Source organism: Citrus sinensis, chromosome 6 (genome assembly GCF_022201045.2).
Source record: "Citrus sinensis cultivar Valencia sweet orange chromosome 6, DVS_A1.0, whole genome shotgun sequence".
NCBI lineage: Eukaryota > Viridiplantae > Streptophyta > Magnoliopsida > Sapindales > Rutaceae > Citrus > Citrus sinensis.
Genome location: NC_068561.1, coordinates 12719084 through 12738285, shown reverse-complemented (window position 1 = coordinate 12738285; position 19202 = coordinate 12719084). Strand labels below are relative to the sequence as shown.

Genomic DNA, 19202 nt, shown 5'->3' with positions numbered 1-19202 from the left:
TACTTTTTGAAAGACACAATTCTTTTACATCATTGCTGACTCTCATCCCATAAACCTCTTTGAATCTGTTAATTAACTTCCAAAAATTCTTGATTTTTACTGTGTTTATCTTTTAAAGTTCTCGTGCCCCGTCTGTATTTATAACAATTTACAGATAAGAGTTAATTTCATACATGTAGTTATCCAACAATTTTCGATCATAACATTGTAAAATATTAGCATAAAATCATATCAGTACTAAATCCTAGTCCAAGAACTTAATGCGATAATAATATTATTATTCTCCATAATCAAAGAGCAAAATTAAACAACGGTTACTTGTATCTCTCTAACCCCGAAACATGCAAATATACAAAAACGTCTTGCACATTACATCCAAAAAAAAAAAATTAAAGTAGAATAAAAACACCCATTAATTGGAAACACAATCTCTTAAATATAAATAAAAGGAAAAAAAAACATAATCAATTATGATAATAATTTCATCATTTTAAATTCCATCAACAACATCTACACTAGCAGTACAAGATAACAACCTGTGAAAAATCCTGAACAAGGCAGCGCATGAAATTTTCCTTAAACACTTTCTTTTACGTCGATGATGATCTTTCTTCTCCTTCTTCTTCTTCTTCTTCTTCCTCTTCCCGTTGTTATTATTATTATCATTATCAGAAGTCGCCGTCGCCGCCTTCTTCTCTTTGCTTCTGCCGAAACACATTGCCGTTTTCTCGTCCACATTATCCTCTTCTCTTGAGAAGGTGTAGCTTCTCAGATACATTTGCCTGCATGAGATGCTGTCCACAACTCTAGGGTGGTGGCCATGCACGTGCATCCCGCGTGATCTCGACCGGACAAACTCAGCGTCGGATTCCGGCCACTTGTAGAGGTTCACGTACGTCGCTCTCACCGGAACACGTGGGTCACGTGTGTCATTTACACAGTTTGATATGCAAACTGAGGTCATTTTTTTTTTTTTGGGTTCTGGTTTGGTTTGGAGAGTAACAGAGTTTGATCAGATTTATGAAATGGGGTATTGCAGTTTTTAAATAGCTAGGAAGGCTTAGATTGAAAGAAAAGAAAGAGAGAAAGTGAGATTTGTAATTGGTATTTTTAGTGGGATTTTTTAATTTATGTGTTATGATTTTGTATAATTATTGGCAATGAATGTGTGTGTTTTTCTTTTTCAACATGCTGTGTAGGTATGTGCTGCTAGGCTAATGACAACCTAGTTTTATTGACCGAAATGCCCATGCATAAAGTGGATTTTGAAAGAGAATGTAGGAATTATATGGGATATATGAATAATGCAAGTTGTGATATACTTTGACCTTTTGAGTGACTTACTAGAAGGTCCCTAGAAAATGAAGTATCAAACTTAATTAGGGTGTGTATTGTCTACAATATTTCTTTGATTACAATTTAGAAATTTGATTTCCTTTTGGGTAATATTCAAATCTCTTTCAATAGGTTTCCATATATAAAAAATGAATCTTATTGTGTCTTATCTTTAATTAAACTCAATTAGATTTGTAATAGGTAAAAAGATAAAGTCAATAGAGTTGGATTACGTAATCAATTTATAGCAAAATATAATTGAAATGTAGATAAAATCACGTAATGGGGATATCTATGTATTTTTTATCCACAAAAATATCTTGCAATTTCGTGATGAATCAGCATAATATTCTGATGAGATCTGATGAGTTGGAATTTTGATAAGAATAAAAAAGTGTTGAAGATAAATTTATTTTAGGTGTGGTCCAATTAATATATTTATATAGATTTTATCATACATAGCTTATAAAAAAATTAAAATTAATTTTACAACAATAACTTGTTTCATAAATGTATAAATCATTGATTAATGCACTAGACCCTGAATGTTGCTTATAATTGAACCCACGTTGATTTCCTTGTAATTTAACCCTAAACTATCATTTTTGTTAATAAAATAATGGACGTTGATTGGGCCATCTAAATTTCCACATCATTATTACGTTTTATGAGTCTTAAAAAAAGGTCCTCCTCTTTTTGTTCATAAAATTTATTCTTTAAAACTTATCTATTTAATCACCATCACTTATTAGTCGCTAGTGGTTGAATTAAGATTTTAGTTCAATTGCGGCCATAATAAAGAGATAATAAATTTGAAGGGATATTATCATATTAATATAAATAGAATAATCTTGAGGGACCGAAACATAAATGACACAAAAACAAGATAAATTTCAATGAAGGCCCCTATCTTTGGTGAAAATAATTTTTGATTGGACCATCGTTTGTTGGTAAATAGAAGCCTAAATTGCGAGGTACAATAGGAAGAAAAGGTTGGTTATCGTCTCTAATTTGAATTCATCAACTCACTCTCTATTATAAATATAACACAATATGCTCTCACTTGTACCCAATATAATTCATAACGGAAGCGTTTGTTTCACAATAATGATATATGCACAAAAGAACGCACAGAAACGCGCAAAAATAGTAAGTTTGAATGTCGTTTAGTAGAAATGGTAGGTTAAATTACGAGATACATAATTTTTTTGAAACTATTTCAATTTAGTCCAAGCTAGAACTTTATATACTTTTATTGTGTCTCTATCATGTTTGAGAAATTTTCAGATTAGTCCATGTGCTTAAAGAGTAAGATTCATAATTTCATATCAGATCCACAGTTTCTCATCACTAAACAACAATTATCGACCATTTAATCATCACTAACAAATGGTTTAGTCAATGGAAGTAATAACTTATCTCAATTTAAGCATAATACAAAGCTCTCTCTCTCTCTCTCTCTCTCTCTCTCTCTCTCTCTCTCTCTCTCTCTCTCTATATATATATATATATATTAATTTTGCCCAATTCTTCTTCATTACTAAGATTTTTCTTTCACAAGGAGTCTTATTATAAAACGTGTACTTTCAATTAATTAGGTAAATGTGGGGCAAGAATTCAAGTAACTCTAGTTTCACTGAAAGGGTTTCAATTTTTCTAAACCATTTTGTTAGAACCTAATAGTAAGTGGAATTCCAAGTGCTTTAGTTTTGGCGGGAAAGTCTGTTAAGAGCTTGCTGACGATAACAGCTTTTGGCTTTCGTTGACCGAGCTAGGCATATAAAAAGCTGATTACGAGAGCAGTTTCTAAGGCCTGTAACTTGTTAATCTTTGGGTGTTAGAAAGCATATGATAGCTCGTTGTAAAGCTTGTGGGGAGATCAAGTGATCTGGGGCTCGTTTCTTTCAATAATAAAGAGCTTGCAACTCGTTCTTTGTTCATCTGTGCCAATTCCGTGTGCGTGTTTATGTTACTTATCCCTTCTTTGGTCTGTGTGCTTGATTCATGAATTACTTGGTTCTTTTTCATTCTGTGTGTACAAATCTTGTAGGCTAAGGTTTTGTGCTATGGCATAAATGTCTTTAAAAGAAGTTTTGTGTTGACAAAAATACTAAGAATTCTGTAGAGGTTTTCGACTGTTTTCTAAACATTTCTTTTAAAATGCAGCTCCATTATACACCGTCTTTCTTTTTCTCCTTTTTCCTAATTGTGTGTGTGTGCGTGTGTGCAGTGAGTGAGGAGCTTGATTTTGCTGTTGCGATTGAAGCTAAGAACAAAAGGTTGAATTAACGGGCAAGAAACAAGCTGAGCTGCAAGTCTTTTTCATGGCCAACCAAGATAAAATGTTGCCTTTCTCCCTTATGAAATATGTTGAATGGATTTACAATATCATAGACGTAAAGCTTAAATTCATTTTACCCATTGGTATTAGAACCATGGTTGTGCATTTCTATTCAAACCATGAGTGTAGTTCCCTGACTACTTTGGTGTTGAGTTAAAGGCTTTTATAGCGTGAATCAGGAGTTTTCTAATCGCGTTTACAACTTGTTACTTTTAATTTCACATAACCCACTGCTCTTTTCTCTTTTTATCTGCACAACCGCACAAGGGTTACTCTTTGTGTTAATAAATAGAGTTTTCTATTACTCATTCACACATAACAATAATCATAAATCTCTAATGCAAACTGCCTACGAGGGTACGACCATTATTTGTTGAGACTAACAAAACCCAACACAGCAACAAACTAGGCCCATCAAACTGGGCCCTAAATTTGATGGTTTAATGAGCTCGTGAGGTACTGACCGGTTTACTAGACCGGGCCAAAAATTTTCTAAAGCAAAACCTGAATCACAGTTATAAGCTACCAGCTCCTTCCTTTCAATTTTCATTTCTCTACAGCTATTATGCTTTGCCACGGGTGCCAGTACAAAAATTAGTCTTGGTAATTTGAACCGATCCTATTTTTGTTCCGACTGACCCGATCTTAATTTTTTGCGCTTTAAATCAAATATTCGAGTCTTAAATCGAGTCCAGACTAAGCTTTTTAGGCCCGATCAAATTTTGGGTAAGGATCGGGCTTAAGCTGACCCGACCCTATTAAAAAAAAAACTAACACAATTTTTACACACGCACACAACATAGATCAGTGCATCAGCATCACACACACATTCACGCTTCACTCTTCAGTAAATCACATACCATATACACTTACACATATTCACAATACACAAAAGCTATCAGTGACAAAACCCTAAGTCAGCCACTTAGCCGTCGTCCCATCAGCTAACATAGTGACCATTCACTGCGCGCCAACCAGCCAACGACCATCCAATCAGCCACGAATTGTCTCCACTCTCCATTCGTCTCGCTCTCGCCTGCTGCCTGCAGTCTGCTCCATTTCTAATCGCACTCAGCTTCGCAACGTTGCGACGTGAACCAGCCGCCCTTTGTCGTCGTCCTGTTGCATTTGCCTGCCAGCCAACGCACCTGTTCAACTAGGCACAAGTTCTGCCGTCGGCATTAGCTATTTAGCTTTGGTATTATCAGTTCTATGAAAACTATTTCAATAGGGTAATGGTCGGGCTCATTTAGGGTGGGGTTTCAAATTTTTTTGATTGGGTTGAGCTCGTGCTTGGTCCGACCTTTTGCCATTTCTAATAGAAATTTTGTTGTCATGCTCTAATGGATAGATGTTCATGGGATTAATTATTAAATTGAGTTTTGAGATGAAATAATTTATTGCATGAGATGCCTAAATAAAGCATAGTTATAGTAATCAATTCACTTTTTGTCATTTGGGTATTTTTAATTATTTATAATGCCATTCATTTACATGTGAAAACGAATAAATGAATTATTAGAAAGTAATGTTTCTGGATCACCAAAGACGTTAATATATAGATGGCATGAACTCTGTATCATGTCCCATACCCTGCTGTGTCTCAGGCAAAAAGCAAGCTTCAATGTCGACATTGCCTTCTTCCACTCCTGTAAACAAAGTGATCTTCCCATCAGCTTTATTCCCTGGACCACTTCTTATTGCCATTGAACCTTGACGAACTACTTGGAAAGCAACAAGATTTCATCTTCTAGTTTTCCCATGTTAAGACCGCAGGGTTTTCTCTCCATGACTCCAAGGAGTCCCTTGTATTTTCATCTGTGTGCATAGCGATGATCTTGCTCATCTGCAATGCCACATATTCAATTTGATCTCTCGCTTTATAGAATTGCATTTCCGAAATATTCATCAGGCGGCAATGATGGTTGCAATCTTATTCTAACTCCTATCGATAGTACGAAAGGAACTTCTTCACAGGATTATCAAGTCATCGAGATTTACTTTTAATATGAAACAATTTTATTTAGCATTAATCTGTTCGACTGATTTTAAAATTTTCATTGATTACATTAAAAGAAATATGTTAAGCATTCAAAATAATTTACAAAGTTTATATCTGCAAGTTGCTATAAACGATATAAAACTTTTATGTCTACATTCACATTATACCAAAACCAAAAAAAAAAAAAAGTCACTGAACTATTGGTGTGATATTGATATTATGTCAATTATTTCACCATGGCTTTATTTTTAAAATATCAAAATTAGATATATTTTAATTGAAATCCTAATTGGGCTTTTGCCAAGGCACGACTATAAGCGGAAAGTCAATGTTTGGTAGAAGCAACTTGCGGGTTGAATCTCTTTTACTTCTCACATGATCAATGAAAATACATCATTTGATCAGAAACATAAACATGTAATACTAAATTTGTTCTACTAATATTCATAAAAAATGTATTTAAAAGCAAGCTTTCATTGATATAATCGTTAATGAGCAAAGCCCCAGAGCGCGGAAGATTTTTGACAATTAAGATACAAATTGCATGAATTCTGTATCATTTCCCATACCTTGCAGTGTCTGAGCCAAAAAGCAAGCTTCAACGTCGACACTCCCTTCTTCCACTCCGGCAAACAGGGTGATCTTCCCATCAACCTTGTTCGCTGGACCACTCCTCACTGCCATTGGTCTTCCCCACCCGAAATCGTTACCGTAGAAATTGAACCTCGGTGAACTACTTGCGAAGCAAGCATTATTCTTCATCGGCAGGCTATCCCATGTTAGGATCTCAGGGTTTTTTCCCCAAGACTCCAAGAAGTTCTTTATCTTTTCTTCAGTATAAGCAGCGATGAACTTGTTCATTTTCAATGCCACATTTCCAAGCCCTTGCTCAAGTTGATATCTCGCTTTCATGGACACGAACTCTCCCTGAGCTGCATTTCCAAAATATTCTGGTGGCAGTGGCGGTTGCAATCTTTGTCTGACTCCGATTCCTAACATGAAAAGAACTTCTTCATCAGGATCAAGAGATCGATTACGAGTAAATGATCGCCAGATCTGGGAAAGGATTGCTTGGAGAGAGGAGATCTTGTTGGTACTACCAATCTCAGCATTGGCTTTTGCTTTGAGTTTTGCAATGTTTTCCTTCGTAAAGTGGAAAACCCTTTGTCGCAAATTAGGCGGTGGAGTGTGAGTTCCGGAAGGTTCAATGCTCCAGAGAGGGAGGCGAATGGGGAAATATTCTGATTCAGAGAGAAACCCACGTTCTAGAACTGGAAGTTTTGAAATACAATCAGAACCCCGTGAGATTTCAGACCAAGAATTGAAGAAATGCCAAAAGGAAGTGCCGTCAACAACGGAGTGATTGATAGTGCAAGCGATGAAGATTCCATCCACAAGCTCTGTCACTTGAACCCCAAGCAACGGCTTGGCCTCGGAGATACACTGACAGTTTGTTACTCCATTTAGTGGGAAAAAAGAGTAAACAATTTCATTAGGAACATAAACAGGTGAAATGATATCTGCGACAGAGACTCCATCGGCCGTGGCGTGTACAAACTCTGCGCCGGCATTGTTGCAATTTATGTAAACAGAAATTGTGTTGCTGTCATCATGATGCTCGATGGTGGCTAGGCGACCGGCAAGTGCGGGAAAGTAGTCTAGCGTACGTGAAAGGGAGGTCTTGAGGTGGTGGATCAAGTTCAAGCTGCTGGTATCGGTGTTATCATTTGGAGGTTTGCGGAAGAGAAGTCCTTTCTGAATGGTATCAAATTGAATGAGCTTAAGATCCCATGGAGTTAAATCGATTCTAAGGTTTGGTTCCCTGTGAATTGCTGCACAGACGGTGCTCTTTGAGATTATCTGTGTTCTTCCCATCTTATTTCCTCCGGTGATCTAATTGAAACCAAATATCGAGATGAAAATAAATGGTGATATAACGCATAATGGATACAAGAAAATGAGGATGAAAAATACTTACAGTGTACAGAAACAGAATTTGGGGAAGCTAAAAAATTGATACAAGAGTCCTTCTGATCTAGGCAAGCAATACCATTTTGCTATGATTATCCGATAATTTGGAGTTTCTTCCTCTCTTCGGAGCGCACCTGCAATTATTTGACACGTTTATTGTGATGGTAATTTGCCTGTTGACCAATCCCTCTCGTGCCCCAATGTTATCTTGAATTATCACCACATAAACTTGATTGAAAAAATTCTTCTTGTCGTTTATAATCCTGTTCTTCTCAAGAGCTCCAAAAGACCAAAAAAAAAAATCTGTCAGCTCATGTCCAGCTGTAATCTTGAAAGGAACCTATTCGTTATCTTGAATGATCACCGTCTTATCTTGACTGGATGAAATCATTTTGCAGCTAATTTCAAATTTCTCATATTCTCCATTTACAATTTCTAGATTTTTTTTTTTTTTTTTGTGACTCGTGACAAATATGAAATATAGAATTCCTTGAGATTCGAACCCACTCTCTTAAATTTTACAAAGAGAGTGACAATTTCAAGTTTAACTCAAGTTCTAAGAATATAATAAAATAGAGCACAATTGAAGTATTGAACCAGTACACCGAGCTCTGTAGCTCGGTATGGATTTAAAAAATAAATAATGATAATAATAATGATAATACCTTTGCTGAAGGGTCCGCCTAATAGTTACATTTAACGTAACTTACGGCTGCCCTTAAAATATCTTTCCTCCCCTTATACTCTTGATTATTTACCATTTAGTTATAAGTATTATAAAATTTTTTACATTGTAAAATTTCATTTAGTCACTTATCCTCTATTTTATTTCATTAAAATTTTTAGAGTACCAATTCGCCCTCTATAATTTTAAATTCTCAAAATACCCTCGATTTAATTAAAAATATAACAATTATTAAATGGATTATAATTATAATTATAATTATTATTTTGTTATAATTATAATTATAATTATAATTTTAAAATGGATGATGATGATTATTATTATTATTAACAACAACAAGAATAAAAAGTATTATAATTAATTAATCTATTAACAATAATTAATAATAATTTTTAGTGAAATTGTTAATAATAATTAACAATAATTATTATTAATAATTAATTTTTGAATAATAATAACAATAACAATAATCAAAATACAAAATAATGATTTTGATAAAAATTAATTAAGGATTTTGTAGTAATTTGTTACAATTTAACTGATTTCAATTTTGATTCTAAGACAAAGTAAATACATAAATAGTAATACAACTCATTCTAATTACGATTCCTATAGTTCAAGTAAATAAATTATTTTGATTCAATTTCTTCATTTTGATTCCAGCTATTCTGATTCTAAATCATTATTTTCTAGCTAATTTTGATTCATGTTTAGTGAATACAATATAAAATTCATAATAGTTATGAATAACTTGTAAATAATATAGAGTGATCTAATTGAATATAGAGTGATTTACAATTTTATAGTGCATTCACTAAATAAGAATCAACATTATTTAGGAACATAATGAGTTAGAATCGAAATGAGAAATTAGAACTAGAATAGTTATCTACTTGAACTATAGGAATTGTAATTAGAATGAGTTGTATTACCATTTATGTGTTTACTTTGTCTTAAAATCAAAATCAGAATGAGTTAAATTGTAACAAATTACAAATAAAATCCTTAATTAATTTTTATTATAATTATTATTTTGTATCATTATTAATTATTTTTAATAGATTAATTAATTATAATAATTTTTATTCTTGTTAATAATAATAATAATCCATTTTAAAATTATAATTATAATAAAGTTATAATTATAATCCATTTAATAATTATTATATTTTTAGTTAAATGGAGGGTATATTGAGAATTTAAAATTATAGAGGGCAAATTAATACTCTAAGGGTTTCAATGAAATAAAACAAAGAGTAAGAGACTAAATGAAATTTTACAATACAGAAAATTTTATAATACATATGAATAAATGGTAAATAATTAGGAGTATAAGGAGCTAAAAGATAGTTTACAGGGCAGCCGTAAACGGACCCTTTGTTGAAATGATATTTGCAATTTATCTCATTAGTTCCCCTTATTCAATTAATCATTTATTTTTAAAATTATCCTTAAAATGTTTTTTTCCTCACCACCATCGCAAGCTGATATGCAAGTGAAAAGTTTGCTTGCATGAATAGCAAGAAAATTTAGCTGTAAAATGAATTTACGAGAGCAGTTTCTAAGGCCTGTAACTTGTTAATCTTTGAGAGTTAGAAAGCATATGATAACTCGTTGTAAAGCTTGTGGGGAGATCATATGATAGTTGGGCCCTCCTCAGGATACCTCATGGTTAAAACAAAATAAATAAATAAATAAAGAGCTTGCAACTCGTTCTTTGTTCATCTGTGCCAATTCCGTGTGCGTAATTACGTTACTTATCCCCTCTTTGCTCTATGTCTTTGATTCATGAATTACTTGGTTCTTTTTTCATTCTCTGTGTACAAATCTTGTAGGCTAAGGTTTTGTTCTATGGCATAAATGTCTTTAAAAGAAGAAGTATTGTGTTGACAAAAATACTAAGAATTCTGTAGAGGTTTTCCACTGTTTTCTAAACATTTCTTTTAAAATGCGCTATACATTGTCTTTCTTTTTCTCCTTTCTCCTAATTGTTTGTGTGCAGTGAATGAGGAGCTTGATTTCGCTGCTGAGATTGAAGCTAAGAACATAAGGTTGAGTTAACGGGCAAGAAACAAGCTGAGCAGCAAGTCTTTTTCATGGCCAACCAAGATAAAATGCTGCCTTTCTCCCTTATGAAATATGTTGAATGGATTCATTGCCGTAAAGCTTAAATTTATTTTATCCATTGGTATTAGAACCATGGTTGTGCATTTCTATTCAAACCATGAGTGTAGTTCCCTGAATACTTTGGTGTTGAGTTAAAGGCTTTTATGACGTGAATCAGGAGTTTTCTAATCGTGTTTACAACAACATGTTACTTTTAATTTCATATAACCCACTGCACTTTTCTCTTTTTATCTGCACAACCGCACAAGGGTTACTCCTTGTGCCAATAAATAGAGCTTTCTATTACTCGTTCACACACTACAATCGTCATAAATCTCTAATGCGAACTGCCTACGAGGCTACGACCAGTATTTGTTGAGACTAACCAGACCCAACACAGCAACCAACTAGGCCCATTAAACTGGGCCCTAAATTTGATAGTTTAATGAGCTCGTGAGGTATTGACCGGTTTACTAGACGGGGCCGAAAATTTTCTAAAGCAAAAACTTGAATCACAGTTATAAGCTACCAGCTCCTTCCTTTCAATTTCCATTTCTCTACGGCTATTATGCTCTGCCGCGGATGCCAGTACAGAAATTTTGTTGTTATGCTCTAACGGATAGATGTGCATGGGATTAATTATTAAATTGAGTTTTGAGATTAAATAATTTATTGCATGAGGTTCCTAAATAAAGCATAGTTATAGTAATGAATTCACTTTTTGTCGTTTGTGTATTTTTAACTAATTATGATACCATTCATTTACCCGTGATAACGAGTAAATGAATGATTAGAAAGTAATGTTTCAGGATCACCAAAGACGTTAACACGTAGATGGCATGAACGCTCTATCATGTCCCATGCCCTGCTTTGTCTCAGGCAAAAAGCAAGCTTCAATGTCGACATTGCCTTCTTCCACTCCTGTAAACAAAGTGATCTTCCCATAAGCTTTATTCCCTGGACCACTTCTCATAGAACCTCGACGAACTACTTGGAAAGCAATAAGATTTCGTCTTCTGGCTTTCCCATGTTAAGACCACAGGGTTTTCTCTCCAGGACTCCTAGGAGTCCCTTATATTTTCATCTATCTGCATAGCGATGATCTTGCTCATTTGCAGTGCCACATATTCAATTTGATCTCCCGCTTTATAGAATTGCATTTCCGAAATATTCGTCAGGCGGCAGTGATGGTTGCAATCTTATTCTAACTCCTATCGATAGTACGAAAGGAACTTTTCACAGGATTATTATTAGAACAAGAATCAATCAGTCCTTGATCTTAGCCACTAACTTAGCATATTGTAATATTCATTCTCCTTTATATTCTTTCCTTTCTATTATTTGACCGTTTGGTACTTGCCTTAGATGATTCTAGTATTTTGTATATAAGGATCTTGTACACAGCAAATTATATATGAGCATTTCCACAATTCTTTACATGGTATCAGAGCAAATTTTGCTCATTTCTGCTTTTCTCTTTGACAATCATGTCTAGTAGTTTGAATCCAATATTAGAAACATCAAATTCCCTCATTACCGATGTTTCTTCACCATACTTTCTTCATTCATCTGATCATCCTGGAGCCATTCTTGTATCTAATGTGCTAACGGGTGATAATTATTCAACATGGAAAAGATCCATGAAGATGGCATTAAATGCCAAAAACAAATTGGGTTTTATTGATGGAAGCATACAAAAACCTTCATCAACCTCACAAGATTTAAAAACTTGGGAGCGATGCAATGACATGGTCCTTTCATGGATGCTCAATGGAATAGAGAAAAATCTTGCCAATAGCCTCATCTATTGTGATACTCCACGCTCTCTTTGGCTTGGGTTGGAAGAACGTTTTTCACAAAGTAATAATCCGCGGATTTATGAACTTAAGAGAGCCATATGCAATCACCAGCAAGAGCAAAAATCATTAGTGATTTATTTTAATACTTTGAAATTTTATTGGGATGAATTGTCCACATTAACCATTATTTCTTCTTGCAAGTGTGAAACTTCAAATGAATTGCAGGGATTACTAGAGACTGAAAAGGTGTTTCAATTCCTAATGGGTCTCAATGATTCATATTCTTCGGTACGAAGTCAAATCTTAGCCATGGAACCACTTCCAAATGTTGGAAAAGCATATTCAATTATTCATCAGGAAGAACGTCAACGACTTCTCCATGTTTCCAGTCAACCATCTATTGAATCAACAGCCTTGACAGCCAATAATAAGACTCAAATGACCAGCCGTCAAAATCATTCACATCTTAGCCATTTGCATGGAGTACAAGAGACACAAGGACGAGGTAGACCTTTCTGCGATCATTGCGAGAAATATGGGCATATAAAAGCCAAATGTTACAAAATTGTTGGCTACCCACCAAACTGGAAACATTCAAATCGATCGCATGTTGCTGCTCCTGCAACCACGAAGCCACAACAACTAAATGATCATCCCATTCCAACAGACAAGAATTCATCATCTCAGCCTACTATCCAAATTCCCGGTCTCACGGCTGAACAATATCAACAGTTATTATCTATACTTTCAACAAGTGAGCAGCCATCTACTGCAAACTTAGCTGGTAAAATCATTCCTTTTTGCAATTCTGCTATTAACTCATATAATAATTCTTGGATAATTGATAGTGGGGCATCTGATCACATGACTCCTAATATTTCTTCATTTAAAAATTTTGTGCCCATGTCTCATGTCAAACCCGTGAGACTACCAAATGGCACAACTGTTCCTACAACAAAATGTGGATCCATTAAATTATCCTCCTCTTTGACTTTAGATAATGCCTTATTCGTTCCTCATTTTAATTTTAATCTATTATCTGTAAGCAAGCTAACCAAGGATTTGAACTGTGCTGCTATATTTTTCCCTTCATTTTGTGTTTTTCAGGACCTTTCAACGAAGAAGCTGATTGGAAAGGGTGAAGTTCGGGATGGACTATATTATTATGAGCATATCAATGGTCATTCTTCCCTTCCTTCAGTAATGAACGTTGCAAAGGAACCCAATTCCAATCTTTGGCATTTGCGACTCGGTCACCCTTCTAAAGACCGAATGCAGCGTTTGTCTTTTATTTCTGATATTGCATCATTTAATTCTTGTTGTGAAATTTGTCAACTTTCAAAAAAGAGGAGGATAATTTAATGGATCCACATTTTGTTGTAGGAACAGTTGTGCCATTTGGTAGTCTCACGGGTTTGACATGAGACATGGGCACAAAATTTTTAAATGAAGAAATATTAGGAGTCATGTGATCAGATGCCCCACTATCAATTATCCAAGAATTATTATATGAGTTAATAGCAGAATTGCAAAAAGGAATGATTTTACCAGCTAAGTTTGCAGTAGATGGCTGCTCACTTGTTGAAAGTATAGATAATAACTGTTGATATTGTTCAGCCGTGAGACCGGGAATTTGGATAGTAGGCTGAGATGATGAATTCTTGTCTGTTGGAATGGGATGATCATTTAGTTGTTGTGGCTTCGTGGTTGCAGGAGCAGCAACATGCGATCGATTTGAATGTTTCCAGTTTGGTGGGTAGCCAACAATTTTGTAACATTTGGCTTTTATATGCCCATATTTCTCGCAATGATCGCAGAAAGGTCTACCTCGTCCTTGTGTCTCTTGTACTCCATGCAAATGGCTAAGATGTGAATGATTTTGACGGCTGGTCGTTTGAGTCTTATTATTGGCTGTCAAGGCTGTTGATTCAATAGATGGTTGACTGTAAACATGGAGAAGTCGTTGACGTTCTTCCTGATGAATAATTGAATATGCTTTTCCAACATTTGGAAGTGGTTCCATGGCTAAGATTTGACTTCGTACCGAAGAATATGAATCATTGAGACCCATTAGGAATTGAAACACCTTTTCAGTCTCTAGTAATCCCTGCAATTCATTTGAAGTTTCACACTTGCAAGAAGAAATAATGGTTAATGTGGACAATTCATCCCAATAAAATTTCAAAGTATTAAAATAAATCACTAATGATTTTTGCTCTTGCTGGTGATTGCATATGGCTCTCTTAAGTTCATAAATCCGCGGATTATTACTTTGTGAAAAACGTTCTTCCAACCCAAGCCAAAGAGAGCGTGGAGTATCACAATAGATGAGGCTATTGGCAAGATTTTTCTCTATTCCATTGAGCATCCATGAAAGGACCATGTCATTGCATCGCTCCCAAGTTTTTAAATCTTGTGAGGTTGATGAAGGTTTTTGTATGCTTCCATCAATAAAACCCAATTTGTTTTTGGCATTTAATGCCATCTTCATGGATCTTTTCCATGTTGAATAATTATCACCCGTTAGCACATTAGATACAAGAATGGCTCCAGGATGATCAGATGAATGAAGAAAGTATGGTGAAGAAACATCGGTAATGAGGGAATTTGATGTTTCTAATATTGGATTCAAACTACTAGACATGATTGTCAAAGAGAAAAGCAGAAATGAGCAAAATTTGCTCTGATACCATGTAAAGAATTGTGGAAATGCTCATATATAATTTGCTGTGTACAAGATCCTTATATACAAAATACTAGAATCATCTAAGGCAAGTACCAAACGGTCAAATAATAGAAAGGAAAGAATATAAAGGAGAATGAATATTACAATATGCTAAGTTAGTGGCTAAGATCAAGGACTGATTGATTCTTGTTCTATCAAGTCATCGAGATTTATTTTTAATATGAAACAATTTTATTTATCATTAATCTGTTGCTTTTAAAACTTTTATTGATCACATTAAAAGAAATATGTTAAGCATTCAAAATAATTTACAAAGTCTATATCTGCAAGTTGCAAGTTGCTAAAGACGTTATAAAACTTTTATATCTACATTCGTATTTCGTATGATACCCAAAAAGAAAAAAAAAATTCACTTAACTGTTGATGTAATATGTCAATTATTTCACCGTGGCTTTATTTTTCAAAAACATCAAAATTAGATATATTTTAATTGAAATCCTAATTAGGCTTTTGCCAAGGCACGACTATAATCGGAAAGTCAATGTTTGGTAGAAGCAACTTGCGGGTTGAATCTCTTTTACTTCTCACATGATCAATGAAAATACATCATTTGATCAGAAACATAATCATGTCATACTAAATTTGATCTACATTAATTCATAAAAAATCTATTTAAAAGTAAGCTTTCATTGATATAATGGTTAATGGCCAAAGCTCCAGAGCACGGAAGATTTTTAACAGTTAATATACAAATTGCATGAATTCTGTATCATTTCCCATACCTTGCAGTGTCTCAGGCAAAAAGCAAGCTTCAACGTCGACACTCCCTTCTTCCACTCCGGCAAACAGGGTGATCTTCCCATCAGCCTTGTTCGCTGGACCACTCCTCACTGCCATTGGTCTTCCCCACCCGAAATCGTTACCGTAGAAATTGAACCTCGGCGAGCTACTTGCGAAGCAAGCATTATTCTTCATCGGCAGGCTATCCCATGTTAGGATCTCAGGGATTTTTCCCCAAGACTCCAAGAAGTTCTTTATCTTTTCGTCAGTATACGCAGCGATGAACTTGTTCATTTTCAATGCCACATTTCCAAGCCCTTGCTCAAGTTGATATCTCGCTTTCATGGACACGAACTCTCCCTGAGCTGCATTTCCAAAATATTCTGGTGGCAGTGGCGGTTGCAATCTTTGTCTGACTCCGATTCCTAACACGAATAAATGGTGATATAACGCATAATGGATACAAGAAAATGAGGATGAAAAATACTTAACAGTGTACAGAAACAGAATTTGGGGAAGCTAAAAAATGATACAAGATTACTTCTGATCTAGGCAAGCAATACCATTTTGCTATGATTATCCGATAATTTGGAGTTTCTTCCTCTCTTCGGGGTTTATTCGCAATTACTTGACACGTGTATTGTGATGATAATTTGCTGTTGACTATCCTTCTCCTGCCCCAATGTTATCTTGAATTATCACCGCATAAACTTGAATGAAATAATTCTTCTTGTCATTTTTTTTTTTGTCTCGAGGTATTTTGGGGAGGGCTCTAATTATGAGAGACACCGTTAAATTCGTACCACAACACAGATTTATCGTTTATAATTTTGTCCTGTCCTTCTCAAAAGCTCAAAAAGAAAGGGAAAGAAAACAATCTAGCAGCTCAGGTCCAACTATAGTCTTGAAAAGAACCTGTATCATTTTGCAGCTAATTTCAAATTTCTCATGTTCTCCATTTACAATTTTGATATTTTTTTTAATTTTTTTTTTTACTCATGACAAATATGAAATATAGAATTCCTTCCATTGTAGAGATTCGAACCCACTCTCTTAAATTTTTTACTAAGAGAGTGGCAATTTCAAGTTCAACTCAAGTTCTTAAAAATGTAATAAAATAGAGCACACTTGAAGCAGTGCACCGAGCTATAGCTCGGTATGGATTTAAAAAATAAATAATGATAATAATAATAATAATATCTATTTTGAAATGATATTTGATCGTTCAATTTATCTCATTAGTTTCTGTTATTCAATTAATCATTTTATTTTTAAAATTATCCTTAAAATGTTTTTTTTCCTCACCACCACCGCAATCTGATATGCAAGTGAAAAGTTTGCTTGCATGAATAGCAAGAAAATTTAGCTGTAAAATGAATTTAGAGAAACAATGATAACCCCATGATATGAATTTATTCTGTTTTTCCGGATATGAACCCCATACGAATCATTATATTTTTACTGCATATTTAATTCTTATTAATTGCTTGCTGTTTTATATTAGAAGATCAAGAATTCAATATGATGAATTTTGTGAGAGTGAGAGAGAGAGAGTCGATGAGACTAAAAAATGAAAATGTAAAAACAATATTTATTTTTAAAAAAGTAATTTTGGCAAATTTTTTTGTTAATTAAAAAGTAGGATTTGATTTGAGTGGGTCAAACATCCTTATAGCAATCTTACTAATAATTATTTTATAAAAAAATTAATTTACTAAGTTAATCTTAAAAGTAAAATAATAATAATAATAATAATAATAATAATAATAATAATAATAATAATAATAATGATAATGATAATATAAAAGTTTGTGTAAATTTATATGTTACTTCTAAAGTTAATTTGATAAATTATTTTTTTATAGATATTCCCAAGAATTTTATTGCAAGGGTATTTTTGTATAAAATTTACTTTAAGTTAACTGATATTAATTAATTTATAAATAATTATTAGTAAACTTGTTGTACAAATAAAAAAAAAATTAATTCTTTCACATTAATATTTATTGGTTAATTTACTAGTAAATAAGTACTTGTTAATTAATTTCTTATTAATAAATTAATTAATGTCAAGAATATTATTAGGAGGATATTTTTGTAAAAAGAAAGAAAAAATAAAGGTAATAATGTAATATATTCAACTATAAGGTTGTTTTAAGATATTTTTAAAAAATATAAATATTAATTGATACTTAAGTCAAATGTTCAAGTTCCATTTTCTTCTTTTATTCCAATTTCCACCGATCAACAACTAACGAAAGACAAATATCAGTAGTCACTTTACGGCCAAGCCAATTTCACCTTAATATCAAAGTCAATTTTGTCAAGTTATTGTCCTAATTAAGGCAATAAAGTTGAATTTTATTATTAAGTTATCAAATTTTATTAGTTATTTGTATGTTATCATTAATTTTAAAATTCTCTTGTCCCTTAAACAATGAAGCTCTATTTGACATAGCTCATGTTGTTTGAGAAATTTAATGAAGAAATTGCTTTGCTAAAGGGAAGCTGTTTTCTACAAATTGAAGCAAGCTCAAAGTTGTGTGCTATTTATTTTTTTAAATAATACTTGTTTAAAAATTGAAAAGATATAAAATTTTAGTTGCTTAATTTATTTAAGCATGCTATTTAAGTACTTGAGATTTTAATAAATTTAAGATTTTAATTTACCTTTTTTTTAGAGGAATATATAACTTGTATTTGAATTGCATTTTTATTTTCTACATTTTTATATAATTAATTTGGTTAGAGTAAATATTCGTAGAGGTAAGGTTCCTAATATCCTATTATTAAGCGTGTACATATACATACATACATACATACATATATATAGTCTCTTTTACTACAATGTGAGGGTGGTTGTAGATTGACCCTCAAAACAAATAAAAAGTGTGAAAGATAGAAGATGGATAATTAGGTAATTTTATCAAAATTAATATTAAAAATTTTAATTAAAAAAAGAGTATAAGAAAAAAGTAATAATATAGCCACAAATTCTTATACAAATATTTTTTATACAAATTGATGTGGCATGATTTGATTGATTGGATTAGATATCTCTTGGTACACATGATTTATTTTTATTATTTTATATTTTTATTCAACCAATAAGTTAATGCCTAATCAATTTGCACAAAATAAATTTGTAAAAGAGTTTGTGGTTGTATCATCACTTATAAGAAAATTAGTTATTCTCACCATTTCTAAGGTATTTGAACCCATAAAAGTACTCTTTACACCCGTAATTTTGATAAATTATATTCTTAAATTATCCTTAAAGGAAATTAATGTTGGAGACAAAACAAGATAATTAGTTATTCTCACCCTAATTCGTTTTCTTCTGGGCCGTTCATTTAAAACTTCTCCTTTTTCAAATTGAATAGAGTATTTCACAAATAATAACAAATAAAGCGAATGCACATGATGCGAACTCAAGAAGTGTCAATATAATAGAAATTGGTGCTTCTGATACCATATTTTCTTTCTCATCTATGAAT

At 33.1% G+C, this 19202-nt stretch overlaps 2 protein-coding genes and 1 long non-coding RNA gene across 4 annotated transcripts; all 3 read right to left on the bottom strand.

Moving 5' to 3' along the window:
• Positions 1 to 257: 257 nt before the first annotated feature.
• Positions 258 to 1191, bottom strand: LOC102623071 (hypothetical protein). Its single transcript, XM_006480779.4, has one exon. The coding sequence runs from the start codon at positions 962 to 964 to the stop codon at positions 491 to 493; it is 474 nt and encodes a 157-aa protein (XP_006480842.1). The 5' UTR covers positions 965 to 1191; the 3' UTR covers positions 258 to 490.
• Positions 1192 to 5104: 3913 nt separating this feature from the next.
• Positions 5105 to 15855, bottom strand: LOC107177406 (uncharacterized). The gene is made up of 2 exons (XR_008055823.1): positions 15708 to 15855; positions 5105 to 5522 (listed from the first exon to the last, which is right to left on the bottom strand). It is a non-coding gene; the product is annotated as an uncharacterized LOC107177406 (long non-coding RNA).
• LOC102612177 (uncharacterized acetyltransferase At3g50280-like) lies at positions 6135 to 16233 on the bottom strand. Of its 2 annotated transcripts, none has more exons than XM_052443690.1 (2): positions 16198 to 16233; positions 6135 to 7571 (listed from the first exon to the last, which is right to left on the bottom strand). In XM_052443690.1, exon 2 carries the CDS (start codon positions 7551 to 7553, stop codon positions 6207 to 6209), a length of 1347 nt encoding a protein of 448 aa, XP_052299650.1. In that variant the 5' UTR covers positions 7554 to 7571; positions 16198 to 16233; the 3' UTR covers positions 6135 to 6206. The 2 variants fall into 2 exon arrangements, with proteins under 2 accessions (XP_052299650.1, XP_006480713.2); XM_006480650.4 differs by lacking the exon at positions 16198 to 16233 and adding an exon at positions 7657 to 7946.
• Positions 16234 to 19202: the final 2969 nt, after the last annotated feature.

Coding starts and splice junctions, on each gene's coding strand:
- LOC102623071 (XM_006480779.4), bottom strand. CDS start 964: ATGACCTCAGTTTGCATATCAAACTGTGTAAATGACACACGTGACCCA.
- LOC102612177 (XM_052443690.1), bottom strand. CDS start 7,553: ATGGGAAGAACACAGATAATCTCAAAGAGCACCGTCTGTGCAGCAATT.